Raw genomic sequence first — 27,917 nt, forward strand, 5'->3', positions numbered from 1 at the left:
AAACTATGACCAATTCATAATGATAAAGACACAGTTATGAACATCTATGCATCAAATAGTGAAGCTTCAATTACAACAAAAGAGAAGAAATAGAAACATATCAGGAGTGAAATACTAACTGACCTCCTGAAATCCACAGAAAGAGGGAAAAAATGTAAAAAACTTAAATAATTATTAAGGTAGTTCCAATAGATACATCAAATGTGCTGTCTTCAACACAGGAATCATACCTTCTTTTCAAATATTCATGGAACATTCCCCAAATGGAACCGTAAGTTAGGTGCCAAAGGAAACCTAAGAGAAATCGCCAAACTAGAAGTAGTACGAAAAAATACTCTGAACAGAGAAAAATTCTTAAACACCCAAATAAATAATGAATGGAATAAGTATCAAATGTAAGAAGTTAGGAAAAATCAGACATAACTAATGAGCATAGGGTTTCTTTTGGAGGTGACATAAGTTGAGAATTAGATTGTGAAGATGGCTGCACAACTTTGTAAATAAAACACTGAGCTGTGAACTTTGAATGGGTTAATTGTAGAGTATGTGAGCTGATAAAGGGCTTTGCAGGTGGCTCAGTGGTAAAGAATCCACCTGCAGTGCGGGATATGGGGGTTCGATCCCTGTGTTGGGAAAATCCCCTGGAAAAGGGAATGGCAATCCACTCCAGTATTCTTGCCTGGGGAATCCCATGGACAGAGGAGCCTGGCAGGCTACAGACCGTGGGGTCATATAAGAGTTGGACAAGACTTAGCGACCAAACAACAACTAAGCTAGTAAAAAAGGATTTCAGAATCATACAGTTAGGAAGAAGGAATTGGGTTAAAAAAGCCAGTAAAATAGATATACCGTTAGGTAATATAATCATGAGAAAACAGATTCCAAATACCATAACATAAGAAATAAAGGTAACATCCTACAGAATCAGAGCTTACCCCTCCCTGCTAAAAACACTAGGTTTGAATGTTTCCTTAGAGGAAACAGAAAGGTAATTTCAATTTTATCTTAAGACCACAGAAAAGAAGCCTTCTGTGTTGTTTTTTTTTTTTAATGAGCATAAGATCATACCAAAATTCAAGATCTTTTTGAAGAATGACTTTGAAAAATTTTAATAAAAACAGAATATGAAGGGATATCAGTATCTGAATGGAAGACAATTTTGTAGATATGTCAATTATCCCCCCAGAGTTCATCTGAAGAGTAATTAAATAGTCATAAAAACATTTTAAAGGACAAATGAGGAGAGACTTTCTCTAACAGTTATCTGATAGATATATTGTAGAGACACTGAAATGAACTCCTGTTTTTGTGGAAATTTAAAATGTGACAAGGCTTCCCTGGTGGGTCAGATGGTAAAGCATCTGCCTGCGATGAGGGAGACCTGGGTTCAATCCCTCAGTTGGGAAGATCCCCTGGAGAAGGAAATGGCAAGCCACTCCAGTACCCTTGCTGGGAAAATCGCATGGACAGAGGAGCCTGGCAGGCTACAGTCCATGGGGGTCGCAAAGAGTTGGACACTGAGTGACTCCACTCACTCACTCAAAATGTGATAAAGGTGTACTCTCAAATCAGTGTAGAGAGGATGGCTTAATAAATACTGTTGGATCAACTGCGAAGAACTGAAGTTAAGCAATTGACAACATCCAAAAATAAGTTTCAGATGGACTAAGGTATAAGTATAAAACTCCAACCTATTAGAAAAAAAATCTAGGGAATAGATTTAAAATCTATGTGAGGGTATTCCCAAGTCATAAAAATAACAGATTCCATTGCCTGAAAATTTTTAACGTCAGCATAGTGAAATAGTGGGCTTCCCTGGTGGCTCAGTTGGTAAAGAATCTGCCTGCAAAGGAGAAGACCCTGGTTGAATCCCTGGGTCAGGAAGATCCCCTGGAGGAGAGCATGTCAACCCACTTCAGTATTCTTGCCTGGAGAATCCCATGGACAGAGGAGCCTGGTGGGCTATACAATCCATGGGGTAGCAAAGAGTCGGACACGACTGAGCGACTAACACTAGAGAACACACTATAGTGAAACAAGGTTAAAAAAACAAATGACAGACCGAGAGAAATAGATGCCACACATAAATGAGACCAAGGAAACGACAAAGACACGGAGATAGGACGTAGGTGGAGGGTTAAGGACCGTGGTTTACCGTCAACCCACCTATAGGAAACAAGGTTTCACATGTCCTGTTCCAGAATGGGCCAAGTGATGCGATTTAGGTGATTATATTCTCTGTTTTCCTGAAATTTTCCATTTTTAAAATAATGATTAGGTGTTGTTTGTAATTATGGTTTTATTAAAAAAAATTGTTTAACAACTAAAAAATCTGGCCTGCCTTAAATTTTTCCTTGTTTGGCGTGTCAGTGTTCCACCAGCTTGATTTTAGATTTATGACGGGGAGGCACTTCCCTTGTGTCACCACGATACCTATTTACAGGTAAATATCTGAAGAGTCCTTACGGAAATTAAAAAAGAAATGCTCACGGGTTGGATAAAACAATGTTGATCCCGCAGGTGTGGGAGACCTGCGTGTCAGCACCAGAGGGCCTTGCACTTCCTCATTACACGTCTCCTCATCCTCTCTCCCAGTTACAGCCGCGTACCTCACTCCATCCTGCCTGCCAGTCAATGACACGCAGGAATTCATTCCTGGCGCGCGCGTCAGCGAGACTCCCGCGTCTCCACGTACCTTGCTCGCCTGGGCACGCCCCCGCCCCGCCCCGCCCCGCCCCGCCCCATGGCTTGTTGTGTTGTCCTCACGGGGTCGGGGCGGGTCCTGACGTCAGGGTAGGGGAGGGACTGCGCAGGCGCGGAAAAGGGGGCGGGGGACTCGGCTTGTTGTGTTGCTGCCCGAGAACCAGAGACGGTCCTTGCTGCGGGGCCGCAGCTCTTCCAGCCGCCTGACAATGTCGTCTCACTTAGTAGAACAGCCGCCGCCCCCACACAACAACAACAATAACTGTGAGGAAGGCGAACAGTCTCTGCCACCGCCTGCCGGCCTCAACAGTGAGTGCTGGGCCAGCGGACTCGGTAGAGGGGATGGGGGAGGAGGAGCTGCTCGGGTCGCCGCCGCCAGCTCCGCGCGGGGGGCGGGAGGAGAAGACAGTCCATTGGTCAAGGCCGAGGATGTGCGGATGACTGACAGCTCCCGTCACCGGTCAGGAGGAGCCGCTTCGGTCTTCCTCCTAACCTGGCTCCTCTCCCTCCTGGGGTCTTGGATGGGGAACGGCTTGGGTTCGCGGTTGGGGAAGATAGTTGGGTGGGAAGACGAGAGGTCGAGCGGATCCCACCTGTGGTGGGCCCCAGAGAGGAGCCAATCGAGGCGTGGAGGGGTGGGCCTTGCGGCGCGGGAGGGAAGGAGGGTGGGCGGAGCGGGCAGCAAAGGGGACGTGGGCAGAGATGGGGACGTGCGGCTGGGACGCCGGGGGATGGACGCGGGCAGCGGGCCGAGAGGAGGGGGCGGCCGAGGGCGGGCGGGAGGTCAAGGGTGCTGGGAGCTTGGGCCAGGCTCGGCTGACCCCACCTCTCTGGGTCGGCCTTTCCCCTAGGCTTGGAACGTGAGCCCTCTTGTTGCGTTCTTTTGTTAGCACAGGCTGGCCAGGAAAATTATTTGGTAATTTAGTGGTTACTTGTATCACGTGAGGGTGGGGGTGAGGAGGCTCTGCTACTTTTTTTAAAAAAAGATGTTTCAGAGTTGCTCAAGTAATTTTTTTTTTTTTTTTTTTTAACGATCGGGTTGTGTGTCTTGTAAACCTGATTATGAACAGACTCTTGAACCGTCCAGTTTGCACAAATCTCGGCGTCTGGGGCAATGGATTTTCAGAAACGGGATTAAAAACTCATTCGTTTTTAATGTGTTAAAAGCGGGCTGTTGAAAGTCAGTGCCAATATCGAATTACGACCAAATACAGTTGCTTTTCCTAACATTCTGGTGCTTGACATCTTGTTCTGGGGTTTTTCCAGTTGCCTTTAAAGCTCGCTGAAAGTCTTGTAAAGGTTCTTGCCTAACCTTCCTGTAGTTTACCTTTTGAAAGAGGTAATTGAGACAGTTAGCATATGGCCACATAAAGTCGTTTAAAAATCAGTTGAATGCTTAAATGACATTTAAAAGCACTGCAAGATCTTTGATCAGGGAGAGTTGTTCAACATGGGCCAACAATTTTAAAGAAGACAGTTCCTTTCCTCACAATATTGAGATAGAATTTGAGTATTTTAAAGATATTTTCAATGCATATTGTTCTTGCTCCATCTTTTGATTAAAGTGAAGTCGCTCAGTCGCTACCAACTCTTTGCGACCCCATGGACTTTACCCTACCAGCCTTCTCCATCCATGGGATTTTCCAGGCAAGAGTACTGGAGTGGGCTGTCATTTCCTTCTCCAGGGGATCTTCCCAACCCAGGGATCAAACCTGAGGCTCCCGCATTGTAGGCAGACGCTTTACCGTCTGAGCCACCAGGGAAGTTATTGAGTGATTCCTTAAACGTTGACTTTTCAAAAATTTGAAGTGTCTTATGTTCTGGAATGTAAGGTTTATGTATTTTTTCCCACAGTAAATTACGATTAATTTCTTTGTCTTTTAATGTTATTTGCCTCACGTATTAATATGCATTTTAAAATTATTAATTAAAAATTTTTCTTTAAGCATACTCCTTTAGAAGCATGTGATTTTAAAATGGGAAGAAACATTAGCAGTAGCTGTCCACTGTTCTTTACTGGTAAAGAAACGGGTCTATTTAGAATGTATAAACAACAAAGTCCTACTGTATAGTACAGGGATCTATATCCAGTCTCCTGGGATAAACCATATTAGAAACAAATGTAAAAAAGAATATATATTTATGTGTGTAACTGAGCCACTTTGCTGTACAGCAGAAATTAGCACATTGTAAGTCAACTATACTTCCAATTTAAAAAGAGAGAAACAAGTCTAGAGTCAAGTGTATTGTCCAAGTTCACCACAGGCTAGATCCTAGAGCTGAGGTTTTACTTTCACCCAATCTAGTGTTCCTTTCAGGACACTTCTCTTCAGTGGCCCACAATCCCCTGATCTTGTGTGTTTCTTATTTATTCCCTGTGTTATCCCACCTAATGTACAGAGGTGACCTGCCTATGGATGTCTTTGTAGTGTACTGTTTCTTGATTGCACTCCAGTTTTTCTGTGATACAAATTAGCTGTTTGGTTAGTATATGTTCCTGACATCACAGAAAGCAAAGGAATTTTTCTTTACCTTTTGATCATGTAACAGAAAAGTGGGGTTGCAGTCCATGTGATGATTTTCCTCCCTGTCCTGACAGACCCCTGAGGTCTTGGATGTCCTTGACCAATCAGGTGCTGATACATTTGTATTAGCTGTTACAGAAGTGCAAGGATGCTCAGCCTGTGTGTGTAGTATCAAAATGTTGCTTCGGGAAATCTGCTAGATAGAAAGTATTTTGTTGGAGCTAGGGTGAGCTGCTTTGAAATGTTACTGAAAAGCTTTTAGATGGTGCCACATTTCATTAGGCTTCTCTTGCCTTTCACTCTTCTTTTTTTTTTTTTAAGCCCAGTATACAAATCTGGACTGAACAAAACAAGAAAGCTTATTGATTCCTTCAAGTGATTTTTGGACACTCTGCAAAACAACTTATTCAGGCATCTAATACTACCCAAATTGCTGATAAGTTGAAGTTCTTTGTTGGGCAAAGTTGCACAAGTCTGAAAAACAGGAGATGAACTCATTGTACAGATAATCTGTGGCTTGGGATTTTATCTTTAGTTCAGGGGTCAAAGCGAAGCTTTAATAGCGAATTATTGAAATTTTTGGAGTAATGAAACCTTTCTCTGACTTTTTTAAAAAAATTTGTCCGTGTAGAGGGACTGTTCACTTTCATTTCAAGTCAATGGAGAAATATCTGAACTACTTCCAAAGTTAAAAGAATATTTTCCAGTTGCTACTTTTAGTTTAGAGAAAACTATCAAGTTACTTAAGGATAGTGGACATTTATGTCATAAAATTCAGTAGGTAATATGAGGAAAATTACAGTAGTAATCCAGTTTTTGTCATTGTTTCATGTAGGCAGTACAGCCTTTTTTTTTTTAATCTTTTAAACATCTTCAGCTATGGTGTACTTGGTTCTCCAGTACTACAGGAAGGCCTTTAAGGCTATGATATGTGAAACTTCAGTGCCTTATAATACTGTTTTGTTTTTCTTTTTTTAAAGAAAAATGTCAGTGACTGTTCTCAGCTGGATTCCAGCATCAGGTACTTGAAGTAAAAGAAAGGTTTTGAAGAAAGAAAATAAGACATAATGAAATGTGTTACCCTGGGTTAGAATGAGTTGCACATGGGATTAAAAAATTGGGGAAAGAATGAGAAAAACTCTTTTTCCTTCTCTCCCTTCCCACATTCTCTCACTTTTCCACTTCCCTTCTTGCAAGAGGATTGAACTGGTGATTATAAAATTATAAAGAGTAAACACACCACGCAGTCATGAATGTAATCACAATTACTGGACCAGCCTTCACCATGAACTGTGTTACACAGTGTAGAGGCATGCATCTCTGAACCTCTTAGCAGTTCTCACACTTCAACTAGAAAATAGCTCCTGTAGTGTGTGTATGTGCAACCTGACGCAGCAGAACCATGGTTAGTTTGTAAGTAGTCTTTTAACATAATAAAGCCTCCAGTTTTTAATTTTAAAGCTTATTTATTAGGAAGAGAATTCATTGAGGTTTTTCTTTCAACTTTGCAATACTTGGACAGCACAATGCTCGTATCTTGCCTTGTTTCCTTTCCAAGGAAAAAGGGACTTGGTAACCTTAGACCAGGCAGGAATTCTGAGGCTGCAAATCAGGAATGAAGTAAGTGATGAGAAAAAGGCATGTGTAGTTCATCTATTGAGAAAGACAAGTCTGCCTTTTTTCATTTTCACTCAAAAGATAAAGCTACTATGTAAACATTTAATGGATATCTGTGTCTAACTTGCTTTGCACTGAATATTTCCATAGATGATATTATTGGAAGAGAATTATGAGTTAACGGCAATCTCCTTTTTTAAGGCTTGTAACGGCTATTGTCAGATTACTTGGCAGAATGTTCACGGAAGTCCTGGTTGTAATAACAAAATATTAAAAGACAGTCATTTGGGTAATGATTAACCATTGCCATTTGGATAATGGTTAAAGCATGGTATATCTTTATGATGGGATGCAGTGCAAAAGAATAAGGTAAAGCAACATATATTGCCATTGAAAAACATCAAGTTGTTAGTTAAGAAACACGAGTTACAGAAAAGTAGGTGCAATACAGTTCCTTTTTTTTTTTTTTTGTAAAAACAAAACACAAAAAACAAAGTATTCTCTGGAAGTCTCCATATGAAACTGTTTAAAGTAGTTTCCTTTAGGAGTAGGAATGGGAGGTTGGGAAGAGGTGTGAATTTGTCCTTCATGTACGTTACATTTTCAAGGAATGCATTAATTTTGTAATAAGTGTTTTTTAAAAGATAATGGGTAGAACTATAATAGTAGCTAACACACAGCGCTTTATTTTTATTATTCCTGTCATCCTCCCAACAACTCTATGAGGTATATGTGTTTTGTTTTGTTTTGTTTGATTTCTCACTGTATGCAGGCAGCCCTTCTGTATTCTTTTAATTTTTTATTTTATGTTTGAGCATAGCTGATGAACAGTGTTGTGATAGTTTCACGTGGACAGCAAAGGGACTCATCCATATATATACATGTATGTATTCTCCTCCAAACGTCCCCTCCCATCCAGGCTGCCTCTGTGTGTGTGTGTGTGTGTGTGTGTGTGTGTTTTAAATTGAGGTGTAACTGAGATACAACATTGTATGAGTTTCATGTGTACAAAGTAATGATTTTACTTGTTTATTCTGAAGTGACCACTACAGTTAAGTCTAGTTAACATTGATCATCACACAGTTACAAAAATTTTTTTTCTTATGGTGAAAAAGAGCTACTCTCTTTTCATTCAGATACACAATACAGTTATTAACTATAGTCACCATGCTGTTTATCACATGGTGATATTACCAGGACTTATGCCAGAGGTTTCTTCTTCTTCCTTTGAGATAATATTCACGCAGTAGAGGTGGTTGCTTCCCAGGTGGTAAAGAACTAGCCTGCCAGTGCAGGAGACATAAGAGACGCAAGATCCCCTGGAGGAGGAAATGGCGAACCACTCCAGTCTTCTTGCCTGGAGAATCCCATGGACGGAGGAACCTGGGGGGCCATGACTGAGTGACTGAGCCCACACACACATTAAAGCAGTTGCAGGTCATTTTCACCAAGCCTTTCTAGGTGTGCCTCCTCAAGTTCCTACACTCTGATTACTTACATACATTTAATGTAGAAAGTGGAATTTACACATGGGTTTGGAAGTCCTTCAAAAAGAGCAGGGTCTCCAAACCCTGATATTGTTATAGACTTTTTTCTCCCGATCAGCTGCTTCCAGTGAACGTTAATTATATTTTAGGGAAGACTGGCTTTCACAGAGACCCTTCTAGAACTCTTGGTTCCTTAGTTCTACTTCTACCAGAGCAACTCTGGCCTTTTGTTTATTTGTCACATTGGGCTTCTGAACAAGAAGAACTGGTCCTATTGGTATAGATTAGTTTTGACAGTACTAGAAAAGAGTGGGAGTAGAAAACAAAATAGTCTATTCATCATATACCTTTCACTGTCACTCTTTTCAGTTAAAATACTTTCTTGTTGTTCAGCTGCTAAGTCATGTTCGACTTTTGCTACCCCGTGGACTATAGTACACCAAGCTCCTCTGTCCTCCACTATCTCTCTCAGTTTGTTCAAATTCATGACTCAGTGATGCTATCTAACCATCTCGTCCTCTGCTGCCCCCTTCTCCTTTTGCCTTTGGTCTTTCCCACCATCAGGGTCTTTTCCAGTGAGTCAGCTCTTTGCATCAGGTGGCCAACGTGTTGGAGCTTCAGTGTCAGTCCTTCCAGTGAATATTCTGGGTTGATTGCCTTTAGGAAAGAAAATATTTTGACTGAGCTGTAAACTTAAGGATGCTTTTAGTGTATTTCTTATGCACTCCAGATGCCCTCCAAGCATAAGCATTTAGTTAAATGACCTTCAATGTTAGATCTTTCTTAGCTTTGCTAGTGGAATTTGTTCATCCGTTTTGAGTCCTGTCCAGTCTGTGTCCATTTTTATGTGTGGACAGAAGAAGACCTGGGAGATGTCTCACAATTGTGTTGTTTGACAATACAATGCCAAAGACTTGGTGGTGATGATGGGATTCTGATAGCCACTGGGACTGCCTTGGAGGGAAAGGAAGAAAAAGGGAACTTCATTTTTATGGAGCAAACACTGTATGTTACAAATAACAACTTTTTTAACTAGTGCATAGACGAGCATCTCCTGTTTATGAGACACTTTTCCTGTATTCCTCTGTTTAGTCCTCACAGCAACCCTGGGAGGAAGGTACTTTGTTATCATCTCTGTTTTACAGATAAGGCAACTGAAGTCACAGTAAGTGGGAAAGTCAGATTTCCAGCCAGGGCTACCTTTTGAGCTTTTCCTTTGTAGACTGGTGATGTTCAGTTCACTTCTGGGTCGGGATTAGCCATCACCTCATTTAGGGTGCAGGTTAGGGTTTGAACTGGTTATTCTGACTTACTGATAGGAGACTGTTCAGCCACAGAACTCTCTGCAGCACTTCTGCTTGGAGTTTACAGGAACAGTCCCACCAACCTGTGTGATTACCTTTTCTGAAACAAAATTTGTTGTAAGGAATGGAAATTATGAGACAAAATATACCACTCTCTCCTTTTGTTGTGAAGTTGCTTTATTGGCTATTGTTGTCGAATAAAAAAAAAAATAAAAATTAAAGGACCTTCTTGTAGTCAAAAGACCCAAATATACCACTCTCTCCTTTTGTTGTGAAGTTGCTTTATTGGCTATTGTTGTCGAAAAAAAAAAAAAATTAAAGGACCTTCTTGTAGTCAAAAGACCCTAATGCTGGGTAGGATTGAGGGCGGGAGGAGAAGGGGACGACAGAGGATGAGATGGTTGGATTGCATCACTGACTCGATGGACATGGGTTTGGGTAGACTCCGGGAGTTGGTGATGGACAGAGAGGCCTGGCGTGCTGCAATTCATGGGGTCGCAAAGAGTGGGACACGACTGAGCTACTGAACTGAACTGAACTTGTAGTCAGCAAGCTCATGGAACTCCTGGAGCCATTTTCAAGACCAATCCAGATGTCCAGGGCCCCGCCCCTTTCCTGTGGCTCCACCCTATTTTCTGTCTGAGGCAGTCACTCCTGCCCATGCACAGTCCTGCGCCCCCCTTCCGCGCTGGCTCGGCTTCATGAAAAGCCTAGGCAGTGGAACTTGTGGGAGCGAAGAAAGAAAAGCCAAGTTTGCAAGGTAAGTTTAGTGCATAGAGAAAGGAGAAGGAATGGAAAGAATAAGGTACAAAGGAAGGGAAGAAACTAATTTGTGGGACAGGAAAGCTTTTTTTAGCGTTTTTAGCATTCTCACCTGATTTAACAAAGAGCCAGCTGCATTCATTTTTATGCTCCAGACTTGCACACAAATTGACAAGTTTATGATCGACTTAAGTTCCCTCTCCAGGAGCTTCTCAGTTGTTTGTACTAATTAGGGCACAGTTGCTAACTACTAAGATAAACTTTATGAAATTTCTAAGCCAGATAGAGACTGTACAACTTAAATAGATAAAGGCAGACTATGGAAAAATACATATATAGGTAACTAAAATATTAAAGGTAAGCAGCCTATCTGGTAATAAAGTAGCTATTTATTTTCCGAAAAGCAACCTAAAAGTTCTCCTGCAGTGTTTATTGTAGATAAGTTTTAACCAGAGAGAAAACTGGCTGAAAGACATGTTTCTAAGTTCCTCATTTTTGAGTTCTAGCTTCTTCTACATCGGTGGATTGCACAAGAACCTTCAGGAACAGAGCAGTGTAGATCTTCTGACTTTTATTGCTCCTTGTTTATTTTCTTGAGAATACTAGGACCTCTGGTTCCAGGCAAGCCAGAATTCTTATCTGAATTCACCATGGCCGCATGGTACATGCACATTTGAGCCTGCTGTTTGCTGTGGTTGACGGCAGTTATCTGACTTGTCCAACAGGTTCCTGGGTGGAGCTCCCCATGAACAGCAGCAATGGCAATGATAATGGCAATGGGAAGAATGGGGGGCTAGAGCACGTACCCTCCTCATCCTCCATCCACAATGGGGACATGGAGAAGATTCTTTTGGATGCACAGCATGAATCCGGACAGAGCAGTTCAAGAGGCAGTTCTCATTGCGACAGGTGAGTGAGATCCATGTTCTGGTGGAGTTCCGGAAACGGGTGGGCTGCCAGGTTAATTCCCGTTAGAAAAAATAAATCGCTTCCATCCTCATTTGACAAAAATATAGCTCCCAATTTCTTGGCAGCATGTGTTTAGATCAGACAGCCAGTGACAAGGACATGAGTGCCCACTTTTTCCTTAGATTAAATCAGTTTCCTTCTTCAGACTGTATCATTTTCAGATGTTTACCAGGCAGTGGTATAAATGTTTACTTCGAGAATTAATCTAACTTTCTCCCATTTTCCTTTGTCCTTTCACAGGTCTCTTTCTGCTTTGAATGCAGTTATCTTTGTCTATATCTGTCCTCCCTTATATAGTCTGTGAGGCTTTAAAAGGCAGGGGTCCAGCTTCACTCTTGACAGTCATGGTGCTGGCATATAGTAGCCACTCAGTAAATGTCTGAGTTGCAGAAACTACAAGCTGATTCAAGTTATACCGGTATTTGTCTGATGGAAGCACCAACCAGGATCTGTAAACATAGTTAATTTTGAAGGCTATTGAATTTCCTGAAAGCTCAAAAGAAGATTTATTTCTCGTTTTCCTATATTTGGCTTGGGGAGACTAGTTCTTCTGATGAAGAACTGCTTATTGTGAGGAAGTTCAGAATACAAATATATATGAGGAGAATGGAACTGAGTTGTTAGTTTACTTCTCAGTACAGCCTTCTCTTCTTTCCAGAGGGACTAGGAATTAAATGACATTAGCAGTATATTGAACAGTTCTTAGACTGGTGACAGCTGTAGTATTAGCACTTTGGGGTATTGGATGGTCTTCTGGCTAATGAGAATTCACTGACACTGGCCATATAGAAAATGCAGATACACAGGAAATAGATTAAGGAGCCATCTCAAAATGTAAACAGTGATTATCTGTAGGGGATGTAATGCTAGCCATTGGTCTTCTTCAGAGTTTTTATACTTTGTAAAAATTGTGCATAGTACATGCTGTTTCTTACCAGAAAAAGTAGAAAAGGAGAATCAAGAGTTAAATCATATTCAAACTTCCTGCATGACAGGTGATCCACTGCTATTACTGAGGCCACAAAGGACTGGTCTGATGGCCTTGTGGCACGCCCCTCACCCCCAACACCTCGTCACATCACTCACATGTCCCTGGGCTTCTGAGGAGCCAGGATGGCTCTTGTCATGAGCAGATGGCGTGCCTCTGAGCAGCCTGCCACCAGATATAGGAGCTCCAGCAGAAGTCTGTTTTTGTGAATCACATTTATATTATGATACATTTATGTTGTGCGACTCACTGATGGGCTTCTGAAGTTTTCTGCTGGTTATGGGCCTGCTGATAAGGCTTTTATTATGTGTTCAAATATGCGATCCTGGATCATGGGAACTGGCGAGTCCTTTAACCTGCCATTCCCTTGGTGCTGTCATTGAGCAGAGAAAAGATCACCTGCCTGCCCTTCTGGTCATCTTATGTCATTTATGTGTGTGTTTAATCAAGAAGTCATATCTGATCTTGTGCGACCCCGTGGACTGTAGCCCACCAGGCTCCTCTGTTCATGGGATTCTCTAGGCAAGAATACCGGAGTGGGTTGCCATCTCCTCCCCTAGGGGATGTTTCTGACCCAGGGATGGGACACGTGTCTCTTGCATTGGCAGGTGGGTTCTTTACCACTGACCACCAGGGGTTGCAGTTATGTTTGTGATATAATACAAATTCATCTTCCCATGAACGTGTTCCAGTTGAGTTTCTAAACATGTTAATTGATGTGTGGTAGGTGCCCTTGGACACGTTGTGTTCTCAGTGACTCATCTTCAGGCTCTGGGTTACCAGTCACCTCTCAGAGGAGGCCTCGGACTCTAGCTCAGTGATGCTTTCTGGGGATATCTAAACTTGAACATTTAAAAACATCTTTATAGCTCATGTCATCAAAATTGCCATTGTATGTATACTTGAAGTTGTTAAGAACTGTTTCTTGTAAGCGCAAGTGTTTTAGGAGTGTTGGCTATTAGTTCCAAAGTTAACTCGTGTGTTTTTATTTATTTTAAAATATTTATATATTTATTTTTAAATATTTATTTATTTATTTGACTACATCAGGTCACTCCAGAGCACACAGAACACACAGTAGTTGTGGCGCTCAGGTTTAGTTGCCCTGCAGCTTGTGGGATCTTAGTTCCCGGACCAGGGATCAAACCCATGTCCCCTGCTTTGCAAGTTGGATTCCTGACCACTTGACCACCAAGGAAGTCCCTATGTATATTTTTAATTTAAAAATTATCACGTAGCTGTATGATTGCCACTTGGGGAAGGAAATGGTAACACACTCCAGTATTCTTGCCTAGGAAATCCCATGGACAGAGGAGCCTGGGAAATCTTATAGTCCATAGGGTCACACACAGTCAAACACGACTTAGCGACTAAAACAAACAAACATGATTGTTACTGCAGTGGTTGTTAGAAAATAACCTCCGTGTGTTTTGCTTTGTGTTCCAGCCTCTTGTCGGAGTTTCCAGCCTATACACTAGATTCACCCCAGGAGCTTTTAAAAATACTAGTGCAGAGACCCTGTCCCTAGAGATTCTCATCTTGTTGTCAAGACAGGAGAAAATTTTAAAAGCTTCCTAGCTGATCCTAATATGAGCCAGGATAATAATGCACGCCAGATTGTTCAGATCAGCCTACCAGTGAAATGCTGAGTGTTAATCTAAGCGAGCTTACGTTGAGCTTGCCATGGTAAGATGAATGTAGAGAAAAATAGTGCTTCTCTGGGATTCTTGACTTGATTGTTTGGCTTCCTTGTCCTCATCATCATGGCTATATGAGGCTGGCCCCATGCCTGATCTATGGCTGTGAATTCAGCAGTGTTAGCAGCCTAATGACAGTACACTGAGGATACGAGTCCCTCATTCTACTGAGTTCCTGGGCTATAGCCTGAGATCTATTCCAGTTCAAGACAGAAATTTTCTAAATACGTTAATATGGTGGTTTGATATAGAACCAGCTTTTCCCTTTTCCTACCCTTATTGTAGAATCTCGTATATCAGTTGTGGGACTTTCCCGGTGGCTTAGATGGTAAAGAATCTGCCCATAATGCGAGAGACCTGGGTTCAATCCCTGGGTTGGGAAGATCCTCTGAAGAAGGGAATGGGTCCCCACTCTAGTGTTCTTGCATGGAGAATTCCACGGACAGAGGAGCCTGGTGGGCTAGAGTCCTCAGGGTCGCAAACAGTTGGACACGACTGAGTGACTAATACTTTTCACTTCACTTATGTCAGTTATAATAGTCAAAGACTCCTAGACGTAATATCTGAAACATTTCTGGGGATCTGACTTTCTAGTCAGTCTCACCAGTATCTCTATGTATTACAATTGTACACATGCTCTTGGTAGCTCTAATAGTCATTATCAATTCCTTTGAGCAAGTTAAGCCTGGAGCATCCTTCATGCCCACTTGAGTTTACATGTGGGGACGTGGGTTGTGTAGTGAAAGATGTAGTGACTCGCTATGGTTACACAAGGAGTCATCGATACAGCCAAGAATAGCACTTACCACGTTGTGTTCATCTATTGTATCAAGTGCAACTCATGATCATGTATCTTTGTCTAAAAGTTTATAATTCTTAGAATACATCTTGTACTTATTAAAGGTTGTCACTTGTTATAAGCTTTTATAATTCACTCTGAAATATCTCAGAGTTAATATTTCTAAAAATAAGTAAAATAGTGGTTCTCAAACTTTTTGGTCTCAGTACTCCTTTACACTCGTGAAAACTATTAGGGACCCCAAAGATCTTTTATTTATGTGGGTTATATGTTTTGAATACTGTAGTAGAAAGTAAAACTGAGAGCATTAAAAAAATATGTATTCATTCAGTCTATAATAACAAACTTACCATACCAAACAATAAACATTACCGTAACTTTTTTAAACAGAAAGTAACTGTTTTCCATAACCAAGAAATTTGTAAGAATAGTGGCATTGTTTTACATTTATGCACATCTCTTTAATATCTGACTTAATAGAAAACAGCTGGATTCTCATGTGCTTTTGCATTCTCTCTGTCATGATATTATACATAATGTAGCCTTTGGAAAATTGCACTGGACTCGCATGAAAGAGGCAAATAAATCCTAATGGTGTTGTAAAAACAGTTTTAACCTTACAGACCTTCTTAAAAGAGTCTTTAAGAGCTGCTTTCACACTTTTTGAACTACTGGTGAATTATTTAATGACGAGAGAGCGTTGAGAAAAAGAAGCCCAAACTGGAGTTTCTAAATTTGAAGATCCTTTTACCGTTATTGGGAAAAAGAGTAAAAATAAGAAAATGTGACAGGCTTCTGTCTTTAGGTAATATTTCCATCTCATATTTATCATTGTGAAGGAATTTAACACCACTGAAAAATTCTAGATCGTTTGGACAGTAAGAGTGCTCAACTTTAATTTTTATTACACAGCATTATGGTATACTTTCTGATTTGCTGCTTTTTCAAAGCTATACTACTGTAACTTTTAATTTTCTAATCCAATAGAGGCTAATTTATTTGACAAATTGAAAGAAAACTAACGGCTCAATGTCTTTTTCTTCCAGCCCTTCCCCACAAGAAGATGGGCAGATCATGTTTGATGTGGAAATGCACACCAGCAAGGACCATAGCTCTCAGGTGTGTGTGTAAGTTTGTTTAATTTTGTGATTTACAATAATTAGGAAAATGCAAATCTCTAAATAAGTCTATTTTGCTAAAATATAGGGAAGAATATGAAGACTTTAAAAAATAGTTTGAAACTGTTTTAACTTACTGAGGTTCTGATGTTGAAATTTACTTATGCTGCTATGGTCATGAATGTGCTCCTTTACAACCAAGAATTTGGGATCCTGTCACCTAAAAGAATTGGGAAATTCTTTTGTCTATATCATTCCGGTATTCCAGGCTAGTGTCTGGAGTTCATAAATATTTGAAAACTGAGACTGACAACTTACTTAAGGTCAGAGAATAAATGAAAGTTGTTGTAGAACCAGGTATGAAGCTTTTTTTGCACCTAGAATTAAGTCAGTGACTGTTGCAATGATTTTCAGCAGCAAGAGGTAAAACTCACCTAAATTAAACACGCCAAGTTCCTTAAGGTAAAGAAGTTAAATATTGTTTCACTAGGAGTTGACACTGTTGGAAATACAGATGGATATAGTATTGAAAGCTTACAAAGGTTTTTATTACAAACATTGTGATAAATAAGTAATGGATGTTAATGATATAGAATATTCATAACCAGCCCTTGACTTTATTGATATGTCAGGTCACCTCCCAGTGTCAGAGGGCAAATTCTTGAAAACAGGAAGCATTGTTTTTTTTCTCCCACATTAAGGTACTTGAAGAATGTATGTTGAATGAATGTTTCAATGAATGCTAACAAAAACTGTTTTGTGGGGTTCTCACTCTGCAGTGTCCTGACTCCCTTTGCACTGGAAATATTTTGCATGTTACCTGGGATCCACTCAGTGTTCTTTCTGTTTGAGAAGCTGCACACTTTCTCCCTATGTTGACTGTGCTTCATTTGTGCTGTTTTCTGAAACCTAGAAAATCTGTGGGACTGACTACTAATGATTTTACAGTGACCTTTATGTTGTAGAGAAGCTTGTAGCAGCAAGGCACTCATGTAGGGAGCTGGCTGCCTGTGATTGTGGAATTGCTCGCCTCTGTCCATCAATTTTGTTGTGTGCAGTTAGCTATAGCTAACAAGGAGGAGACTATATTAAGCTTCCATGGGGGAGTGGAAAAAGTGTACTAAGGAATCTCAGGATGGAGAAGTGAAATTAATTCTTTGCTTCAGTCTTTTCCTGAGTTAGCTTTCTCCATCCGTATAGCCTTTTGTACAGACAAGTCGAAAGTCCAGAGTTAGTGTTTCCCCAAAAACATTTTGAGGAACATTTGCTCGATGGGAGGCTTCCTAAGGTAGTTCTGAAGTCAGATATCTGGGAAATACACTGCAGTCCCCAGGTTCATTCACCTTCCCTCTCCAGTGGTACCAGAGCATGAGAAACACATTAAAGGCTCTGGAAATTCCTGCAGTAAAGAAGTCTGTTGATTGCCACCAAGTGCAGGCGTTCCTCGGTATTCTCAGGGGACTGGTCCCAGGACCGCCACCACCTACCCCCAATACCACAGTCCATGGATGATCAAGTCCCTTATGTAAACTGGTAGTGCAGTCAGCTTCCATATTCGAGGATGTGTGACCCACCGATACTGGGAGCTGACTGCTTCCCAAACTTATTTGACCTTAGACCTCCCTCCCCCTCCACACATAGCTTTTCCCCCTAATAATCTACCTGATAACTAACAACCACAGGTAAGAACAGTCCTGGCTCATGGGGTGGCAGGTGTACAGTTAGGCTCACCTGAGAATTGTATTTTAAGTGGAACTCTAGAGCTGATTGTATCCATCCTAGAATTCCAAAGGAATTTGTGAAATTCAGGAAAGAAAAGAGTTTGGTCTCTTGTCAGATTGTGATAGGATCGCTAGTGTGACCCCTATTCAGAAACAAGTACCTAAAAGAACACTGGTTATCATCAAGCACTGCGTAAGTGATGCTAACAATCAGATCAGTCTATTTAAGCCAGGTTATGTTTTTCGAAAAGCAGTCTAATTCCTGTAGAAAAACATTATATCCTTAAGAGTAGGACTCTTAGTAAGGGAGAAATCAATAGGTATAATTTACTTACACTTTCAAAAAGCTTTTTATATTGCTTGTTTTTAATTGGAGAAGCGATCATTTAATTACTTCAGGGTCTAGAAGGATGAATTTTTTTCATAAATGGGAAGGAAGCTTAGGGTTAGGAAACAGTTAAAAACAGTTAACAAAGGCCTGTTACTTGCTCCTATTGAATATTTTTATATCGTCCACATGAAGAATATATGACTTTTTTAGCCTTTTTCGGAAGACAAAGGAAAGGCGCTCATTTATTAGAATAATTTTTTTTATTTTAATTGTATGCTAATTAGTTTACAGTATTGTGGTGGTTTTTGCCATACATTCACATGAATCAGCCATGGGTGTACATGTGTTCCCCATCCTGACCCTCCCTCCCACCTCCCTCTCCATCCCATCCCTCTGGGTCATCCCAGTGCACCAGCCCTGAGCACCTTGCCTCATGCATTGAACCTGGACTGGCGATCTATTTCACATATGATAATATACATGTTTCAATGCTAGTCTCTCAAATCATCCCACCCTCACCTTCTCACCACAGAGTTCAACAGTCTGTTCTTTACATCTGTGTCGCTTTTGCTGTCTCGCATATAGGGTCATCATTACCATCTTTCTAAATTCCATATATATGCGTTAATATACTGTATTGGTGTTTTTCTTTCTGACTTACTTCGCTCTGTATAATAGGCTCCAGTTTCATCCACCTCATTAGAACTGATTCAAATGCATTCTTCTTAATAGCTGAGTAATATTACATTGTGTATATGTACCACAGCTTTCTTATGCATTCATCTGCCAGTGGACATCTAGGTTGCCTCCATGTCCTGGCTATTGTAAACAGTGCTGCGATGAACACTGGGCTACACATCTCTTTCAATTCTGGTTTCCTCAGTGTGTATGCCCAGCAGTGGGATTGCTGGATCATATGGCGGTTCTTTTTCCAGTTTTTTAAGGAATCTCCACACTCATTTATTAGAATACTTTTAAAAGTTTTTCCCACATTATTTTCAGTTCAGTGAAAGAGGTGACAGTATCCCCATGAATAAACTGGAAAAACGAAACTTTGTCTTAATTAAGTTACTTACCTAAGATCCCCAAGGAAGTAAGTGATAGACCAGGGCTGAACCCCGGCTGTCTGGGCCTGTGGCCCCTATTGTACTAAAGTAAGTTGATGACTGGGATTGATTGCAGGAGTGCTCACAAGGTCGTGAGAATGAGACATGTCAGGTGAGTTGTTCATGGTACGAGGAAGCCTAAGATGTAATGCGTTTAGGGGAAAGATTGTTCAAACTGGACTTTTAGGATGATGGTCCTCATGAATCTCATGTTTGTAGCAGAAAATGGACCATAGATTGTCTCTCACAGGCGGTTCTCAATGTGTTTCTGGGACCAAAGAGGCCAGCATGGGTTGGAAGATGAGACAAACTGAAAATGCCTTACTTTTCTCTCCTGTAAAACTGTGGTTTATCTGTACCTTGGTATGGAATTTAATATCCATGTTTAGAGACCTCAGAGAGCTTGGGGTGGGCCAGAGAAGGAAAATGGAAGCGATTAGAAAGTAAGGGACTTCCACTTGATGACACACTGAAATGATCAGAAGCTTTATCATAAGAGATGTAGATGTGGGGCGAGGGGTATTGATTTGGATAAAGGCATGACTCTCACTTCATGAGATGAAGCACATTTTTACAGTATTCTAAAATTCTAAGAATCAGAAGGCAATTTAAAGCCTAAAACTGGTAAATTTAAGGTTAATAAAAGTAAGCAAAGGGAAGTCAATGAGGAAAGGTTACAGCCCTTATTCTTAAGGTCAGCATTCTAAACTGATCAGGGTTTTGTTTTTTTTCCCTAAATCATAGTCTGAAGATCATCATCTCTAAAAATTAGCGTAAAATCTTATTATATTTTCATTCTTTTGGAAAGTATGAAATATTACCTTATTCACAAATTTAGATATAAATCTTTGAGTGGTTTTAGAAGAGGTGATTGAAACCAAGGTTAGAAACTGAAGTGACCCACAGTGTGTTGAATGAGATATTGTGTGACAGGCTGATCTCTGAGTAAATTGTAGCAGTTGATCACTTTTGATTTAGTGTTTTCAGATTTACTCCAGAGAGCCAACTCATGGTTCCCAGTAATCGCAAAACCCAGCGGGAACAAGTTAATCCTAAAGGCTACATTGTGTCATTCAGTGGAATTTGTCAAGCCAGCAGAACTAAGAATGATAGTACCAGAGTAGCAAAAATCCACAGGGATTTAATTTCAGTTTGACAGTAAAAGGGGCCATCTATACCTAGAGATTCTCTGAAGTTACCTTCCTGGGGCAGCTGTTTCATAGAGAATTTTCATAACTACCTACTGAAAAGAATGAAAGTTTGGGTCAAAAAGTTAACTCTGTCCAAACAAAAGAACAAATCAAAATAATTCTTAGCTTCGAGATCCTTTGATTTCAGGTCATTTGAGACCCTTTGGTTTCGGGTCATAGCTTCATATTCCTGAAAACTGAATAAATAAATCTGTGTCATTTTTCAGAAATTGTTCATCCCCTGTGGGTTCTGCTGAAAGAGAAGCTATTGGAAATTTTGATTTTCTTAGGCCAAAAGTTTAAGTTCTCATTAGCAAGAAAAAGATTTGATATGAAAGATGTCAAATTCTTACTCAGTATTAAATAAATTACTTTTTAAAACTTTTGGCTTATGTAATTTGTTGTTCAGTTGTTCAGTCATGTCCAACTCTTTGCGACCCCATGGACTGTAGCCTGCCAGGCTCCTCTGTCCATGGAGTTTTCCAGGCCAGGATACTGGAGTAGGTTGTCATTTCCTTCCCCAGGGGATCTTCCCGACCTAGGGATTGAACCAGTGTCTCCTGTGCCCCTCATTGGCAGGCAGATTCTTTACCAGTAGTGCCACCAGTTTTGAATAAACTTTGGGAAATATTTGGATAGCAATTTGTCTAAAAACTGTAATCTCCTTCCAGGGAATAAAACAAAACCTAATACCTGAGAGTGGGAGCTCTAGAGACAGTTTGCCTGGGTTTGAATACAGCCCTGCTACTTACTACTCATACAGTCTTAGATGGTTATTTATGTCTCCTCTGTAAAATGGAATAGTAATAGTTCCTTTTTTTTTAATAGGGTTGTTTTAAGTAAAGGTTAGTACATAGAAAGTGCTTAGATCGATACTTGTCTCTTGGTAGATGCTTAATAAATACTATTTATTTTAAATTATTTGTTAATAATTATTTAAATTATTTGTTTCTGCAGCACCTCTCCAAGTTTTTTTCTTTTCTATTTGTTAGCATATACTTTTTGATATGTTCCCTTTAGTTTTTAATTATGAAAATTTTTGAATGCATACAGAAGTAAACAGAGCCTATTATGATGGCCCTCCATACACGTACCACTCAGATTCAACAATTATCAATGCTTTCCACACTTCACTTAACATAATGTTGTAATGTACATTTTTTTCAGATTCATATTCTTTTTCTTAAATTGAGATATAATTCAAGTTTCAGGTTTATTTTATGTTTATATAACCACAGTGAAACTCACTCAAGGTTTTTTAAGCTATTAAATACTCTGATCTTAGATTATTTTATCAGCCTTTTTAGAAACATGGCATGTTGCTTACAGAAAAATTACTGATGCCCAAGTTTATGATTCTTGTATATTTTCTGTCCATATTTGCCTTGTGTAGTAGGAAGGCTCTGTCTTCCTTTTCTCCTTTTTTAAAGTGTGCATTCTCCTCTACAGTCAGAAGAAGAAGTTGCAGAGGGAGAGAAAGAAGTGGATGCTCTAAAGAAAAGCGTAGACTGGGTGTCCGACTGGTCCAGTAGACCTGAAAACATTCCACCCAAGTAAGTCGGTATATGTCCCTTTTCAGTGGACGCAGTGCAGTAGTGTGGGCCCGCTACTGCCCGAGATACATTTATCAAATGTGTGTCTGACAGCTCCCTCTGTGTTTCTTCCCCCAGGGAGTTCCACTTCAGGCACCCTAAACGTTCCGTTTCCTTAAGCATGAGGAAAAGTGGAGCCATGAAGAAAGGGGGGATCTTCTCCGCAGAGTTTCTTAAGGTGTTCATTCCATCTCTCTTCCTCTCCCATGTTTTGGCTTTGGGGCTAGGGTAAGTACTAGGGTCAATGGCTGAAGTTTTTTCCATTCATTTTCTGCACAGATTTTGTTTTTAGGATGTAAGGAATACATGTGAAAGCAGTTTGTTGTTTTCCTTTTCATATGTTAGCACAAGTGGAGTGAACTTAAAAGAATGAGTCGATACACTATTGACACACGTGTTCCCCCCACCCTTCCCCCACTCTCTGAAAGGAGAGCATTTCTAGGAAGCCTTCCGTAAGCTCAAATGGTATAAGGTGAAGCAGTGGTCACCTGAGGACACGTCTTGCTAGCGGGTGCAAGATGCCTTGAGATAAAGCACAGATGCTCACATACTCAGTTCAAATCTCTGGAGGCTAGGTGCTGAGATGCTGAGTGTGGTCCCTAGAAAGGAGCTTGGCAGGGCAGTTCTCACTGCTTGGGGTGCCCTGTCTCCCTAACAGCTCTCTTCAAAACCAGTCCTGAGTGGTATTTTCACTTTTTGCCTTTTTTTTTTTTTTTGATACAAGTGAAACTCCTCTTCAGATTTCTTTCAGTAAACAAAAACAGGTACTAATGTAGGTCTAACTTACACAGTGAAGTGACGTTAAGCAAACTTTCAAAAAGTGGGGTACACCTGTCCCAACAGGATTTGTAATAGTAGAGTTTTTTCCTCATTTGAAAACAAGTTGTTTCTATGATTTAATCCCCTAAATGATCATTTTTTTAAGTGAGCTCTTCTGTATTTGATTTTTCTTTTTGGGTTTTGTTGCTGTTGTCTATAAATTACTCAGGATCAGCTGAGTTTGTAAGTAGATGAACCTTTAGTATGTAAAGCTGGGGTTGGTGTGAATATTTCTTTTTCCCAGGTGGGAAAGCACACTTTTATTGAATAGTCCTTGAGTGAAACTGGAAAATTGGTTGATACTATTAGTATGATTCTTTTCTCCTTATAGTCTTTTTTTTTTTTAATTCTTCTAAAATTGACCCCACATTTACTTGTAATTCATTCATTTTTCTGGCATGTTTTAAATTCTTTGTTTTTTTTTTTTTTTTTTTTAATTTGAAAAATTGAGGAAATATATATATTTCAAATACTGGGTTGGCCAGAAAGTTCGTTCTTAACATAACATCTTGTGGACAAAACCCAAACAAACTTTCTGGCCAACCCTGTATTTTAGGAGTTAGGCACTTGCTGTTACTTATATTCGGGAATAGTCTTTGAGCATGCCCAGTGGGTCATTTTCTGTGTAGAATGCACAGAAGATACAGCGTCTTTTAACTTCCCTATAAGGAGCTTAGCCTATGGGAGAAATGTTCACAGTTGTGAACTTGGAAACACACCTGACTGTCTCACACACCTTTTCTGTCTTTCTGGGTGCCTGCTTCCATGAGGGTGAGGACGGCCTCAGCACACAGCAAAACAGGGAGTGTGTGAATGTTGTGTGTGGTTGGTGTGGGGGCAGGCTCAGAGCTCAGACTCCCCCCCCACTCCCCCCACCCCGCCCCAGGGTTAACTGCACAGCAGTTCATTTGCCCTCAGAAGGTTGGCTGGCTTTTGTACCTTGAATTATCTTCCTTTTATGAATCTTTGGACTGTTTCTTTTGCTGGTGTAACAACTGATATAATCAGATGGAGAAAAAAAGGATTTTGGAAAGTATTGCTAGGGGACATCCCTGGGGGTCCAGTGTGTAGAATTCTAAGCTTCCAATGCAGGGGCCCGGGTTTGGTCCCCAGTTGGGAAACTAGATATCCCACATGCATGCCACAACTAATAAGTCAGCATGCCACAAGGAAGATCCCACGAGCTGCAACTGAGACCCAGCGCAGTTAAAATAAATGTAGAAAAAATTACAATTTTATTACAGTGGGGTGTGGGCTGGTTTTGTATTTTTCCTTAACTTCCCTTCTGCTTCTGTTCTATAAGGATAAAACCCTTGCTTGGCATGGGAAAGTGATATAAGGCCCTTAAGAGTTAAACTGGTATACTGCGGGGGAAGGAGAGGGGTGAGATGAATGGAGAGAGTAGCATGGAAACATACCTTACCGTATGTAAAATCAGTAGCCAGTGGAATTTGCTGTATGATGCAGGGAGCTCAAACCTGGCACTCTGTGACAGCCTAGGTGGGGTGGGAGGTGGGAGGGGGAGGTTCAAGAAGCAGGGAACTTGCGTATACCAATGGCTGATTCATGTTGATGTATGACAGAAACCAACACAATATTGTAAAGCAATTAACCTGCAATTAGAAGTAAATAAATTTAAAGAGAAGGAAAGAATCATGAAACAATTTTTTAAAAAAGAATTAAACTGTTAGAACATTTTAAAGCATGGGCAGCTTTGTAGTTAGGTATATTGCTGTATTTTTTAGCTTAAATATCGGTAGAATTTTTTGTCCGCCACAGCAGACCACTTCAAAGGAGGTTGGCTCTCCTTGTCTCTTCAGAAGCATCTGTTCTCTCTGGCTTGCCTGTGTCTAATCACTGCCCTGTGCTGTCCAGTCCTGCCTTACAAGTAAACATAATCACATAAAACCAGTTTAGCTGGCTGGTGACTAGCTTCAAGTAAGTCAATGATGATTTCAGGGTGTCAGGGAACCGTGCACGGAGACCTTTAGAAAGCCTTTTTTGACGAACAGCTGAAGACGTTCCTTTGTACAGTTCAGTCTGTGGACAAGTCAGTATAGAGCTGTTGAAACAGATGAAACACAACATGCTCTGTTTCCTTTTCAGCATCTACATTGGAAAACGACTGAGCACGCCTTCTGCCAGCACCTACTAAGGGAAGAGAAGAGTCCCTGGGCCAGCGTGTGACTTGTGTAGTGGTGTCTTGTCACAGTAGTTTATTTGAACTTGAGACCATTGTAAGCATGACCCAACCTCCACCCTCTTTTTACATATCCAAGTTCCAGTAACTCTCAAATCCAGTATTTTATTCCAACTCTGTTGAGGCATTTTACTAATAACCTCATTCCCTTTTTGGCCTGTAAAACACTTTAGAATTTCCTAATAAGAGTTTACTGTCGTTTAGAAATTTGCAAGGGCTTCTTTTCCGCAAACGCCACCAGCAGATTGTAATTTTGTCAAGAATGCCATTGTCTTCTCTCAGTACCACCAGACCTAGACCTGCACCATTTGTGGTATAAATCTTACTCTTGCAAGATAACCCACCTGTCTCTTCAAATGAGACCAGGTTGCAAATGATATGAAAGCTTTGTTGTTTTGTTTTTCAAGACAAAGGCAAGCTTCCCTAAGCTTGAATTTATAGGTATGAAAAAAGAAAATAAAAACAAATAAAACAGACAAAATGCGACACAAGGGAAAAAAAATATCCTGGGCAATAAAAAGTTATTTTAAACCAGCTTTGGAGCCACTCTTTGTCTAAGCCTCTTAATGGCGCCTTTTTAATTTGTCGGAGGCAGGCTACATAAATGATAGGTATGAAGTACAAGAACTAGAATATATTAGCAGATTTTAATACTAGTAGGTTATAATGCTGTCTTTTCTATAGAGTAGAATCTTTATTTCTGGTAAGGAATGTCTGAGGCCTAGAAATCTATGAAATTGCTTTAGGGGTTTGTGTGTGTGTGTGTGTGTTTGGTATTTTTATGTTTATTAGCTGCATGTGAATTTTTCACTACTTGGAATTTTCTTTCCTTTTTAATTTTTTCCTAAGAGGCTTTGGAATGAGTTCCAATTTGTGGTATAAATACAGGCTTCTTGTTTTAGGAAGCATCACTTACACTCTGAAGCCTTTCAGCTCTGAAGACAGTTGTCTCAGAGTTATTTCAAGCTCTTGGGAAACTTGGAAAACCAGACCTGGGTTGTGGGAACAGTTGACAGAGTTCTGAAGAGAAGCCATTGGTTTTCTTCTGCTCACTCCCTTTCTCATGTTTACCATACAACTTGCCTGAGGCGAGTCCTGTGATTCCACAGGCGCTGGCCGCTTCCTCCTTCCGTAGCTATCTTTCCAGTTCTGTTCAACTCTGCAAGTCCCAGAACACTGAACAACTTCCTCTCATGATAGACTTTTGTGTTCGTTTCTCAAATGTGAAGCTTTAGGACCAAATTGTTAGAAAGCATCAGTTACCATTTATTTCAAGGAGGTTTATTGGCTGTCTGAACACACAACATGACTCTGAAGGGATGCTGTTATATGTGTCATATATAAATAATTACTGTTTATGGTATAGACATTGACTATCTAGAGAACCATAGGGAAAACCAGGTCGACTTGAATAAAAGCACTCTGAACCACCAGGTTTGCTAGTTTGCAGAAACTATCTGTCTTCTCTCTCACATCAAGTTTTGTAAAGTTGATATGTTATAGTGGAAAATAACATATAGCTTAAACAAAAAAAATTAGTTTCTGACCTCTTTATTCAAGAATACATCTGGATATCTTTAAGGAAGATGGTATATCCAGGTAGTCGTCTGAATTCTTTGACTTTTTCTTTCTAGTTTTTGTTGTCTAAATAATTTTGGCCATCTTTTTATTATGCCTTGTTTCTGTGTCTTATTCACAAATCTAATAACACCTGATTTGCCTTCTATAACCTATTTATTTCAAGTCTTCATTTTTCTTTGGGAAGAAAGTACATCTGCTGGCTCATTGGACTTCAAAAAGCCTTGACTAAAATTGGAAAGGCCGGTAAACTTAAGAGAACTAAAGAGCTCAACTGTTCTGATACACAGTTTGTATTACATTGAGTATCATGGGAGGGAAAAGTAAAATTAGAGAAAAGCAAGTTTTTACAGACAACACAGGACTCTCTTTTGAAATTCAGTAGTAATCCTATCAGGAGTGTGATTGAGTACATTTGTGGGGTTTTTTTTGTTTGTTTTCCAACATTGAAAATAAATGTAGTTCTGCCCCTTTTCTTCAAATAGCTGTGAAATTTTGGACTATTACTTAGAACACACAATCATAGTAGAACTTAATCATAAGATGAAATCACGCAGTATTTATCAGTAACCTTAATATGTGGGATAAATGTTTATGCTCCTCCCCAGATTTGTTTTGACTGGAACCAGACTGTGTGATTGGAAAGGAGAATTGGACAATGAACAGTTGACGTGTTTTAAGATCAACGTTTAAAAAGCTTTATGCCTGTTCACAATTTGGGGACAAAAAGGCAGGCTTCCTTTTCCTATGTTTGATGAAAACTGGCGTAAGATATTTGTAAATATAATCAAGAGCAAAACTGCACAAACTTGCAAAATTGACAAGTGCAGCAAGATACTCTGATTGCAGTAAAAACATTGAATATTCTAAACAATGAAAACTGAAGATTTAGCCAGTCAGATGAATCTTCAAGTGAACCAGTTGTTGAAATTATCGGACTTAACTGAGCCAAAGTGATTATGCATTCCTCATCTATTTAGTTAGCACTTTGTATCATTATATACAGTTTACAATCCATGTATAACTTGTAGCAACAAACATTTTGTGCTATTAAAGCTATCACAAAACTCTTTCTGTCAGTATATGATTTTATGTCCTGTGTGTTGCCTGGGAGTTGAGGGGAATACCCGTCTACATACACATTTTCCATTGAGTTGCTCAGATCCTAGAGGACATGCCAGTGTGCCCAGCACATAGGAGTGGATGATGTCCCTTCCCTCCTGGGACTGCTACTCTGGGGTTGGGGAGACAGCCATCACACGATGTAATCATTTATCATGTATGAGGTATGACAGGGCTATACGTTTAGAGCAGAGGTCCCCAACCTCTGGGATCTCATGCCTGATGATGATCTGAGGTGGAGCTGATGTCCTAATAAGAGAAAGTGCACAATGAATGTAATGCGCTTGAA

At 40.2% G+C, this 27,917-nt stretch overlaps 1 protein-coding gene across 2 annotated transcripts; it reads left to right on the forward strand.

The window, feature by feature from the left end:
• Positions 1-2,843: 2,843 nt before the first annotated feature.
• BNIP3L (BCL2 interacting protein 3 like) lies at positions 2,844-27,576 on the forward strand. 2 transcript variants are annotated; one of them, XM_081516756.1, is made up of 6 exons: positions 2,844-3,012; positions 11,124-11,307; positions 15,898-15,970; positions 21,767-21,870; positions 21,988-22,137; positions 24,835-27,576. In XM_081516756.1, exons 1-6 carry the CDS (start codon positions 2,913-2,915, stop codon positions 24,881-24,883), a joined length of 660 nt encoding a protein of 219 aa, XP_081372882.1. In that variant the 5' UTR covers positions 2,844-2,912; the 3' UTR covers positions 24,884-27,576. The 2 variants fall into 2 exon arrangements, with proteins under 2 accessions (XP_081372882.1, XP_081372893.1); XM_081516767.1 differs by having other exon boundaries at positions 2,844-2,967.
• The last annotated feature ends 341 nt before the right edge of the window (positions 27,577-27,917 follow it).

Source organism: Giraffa tippelskirchi, chromosome 1 (genome assembly GCF_054371585.1).
Source record: "Giraffa tippelskirchi isolate mGirTip1 chromosome 1, T2T-mGirTip1v1.2.pri, whole genome shotgun sequence".
In the NCBI taxonomy this organism is placed as follows: Eukaryota; Metazoa; Chordata; class Mammalia; order Artiodactyla; family Giraffidae; genus Giraffa; species Giraffa tippelskirchi.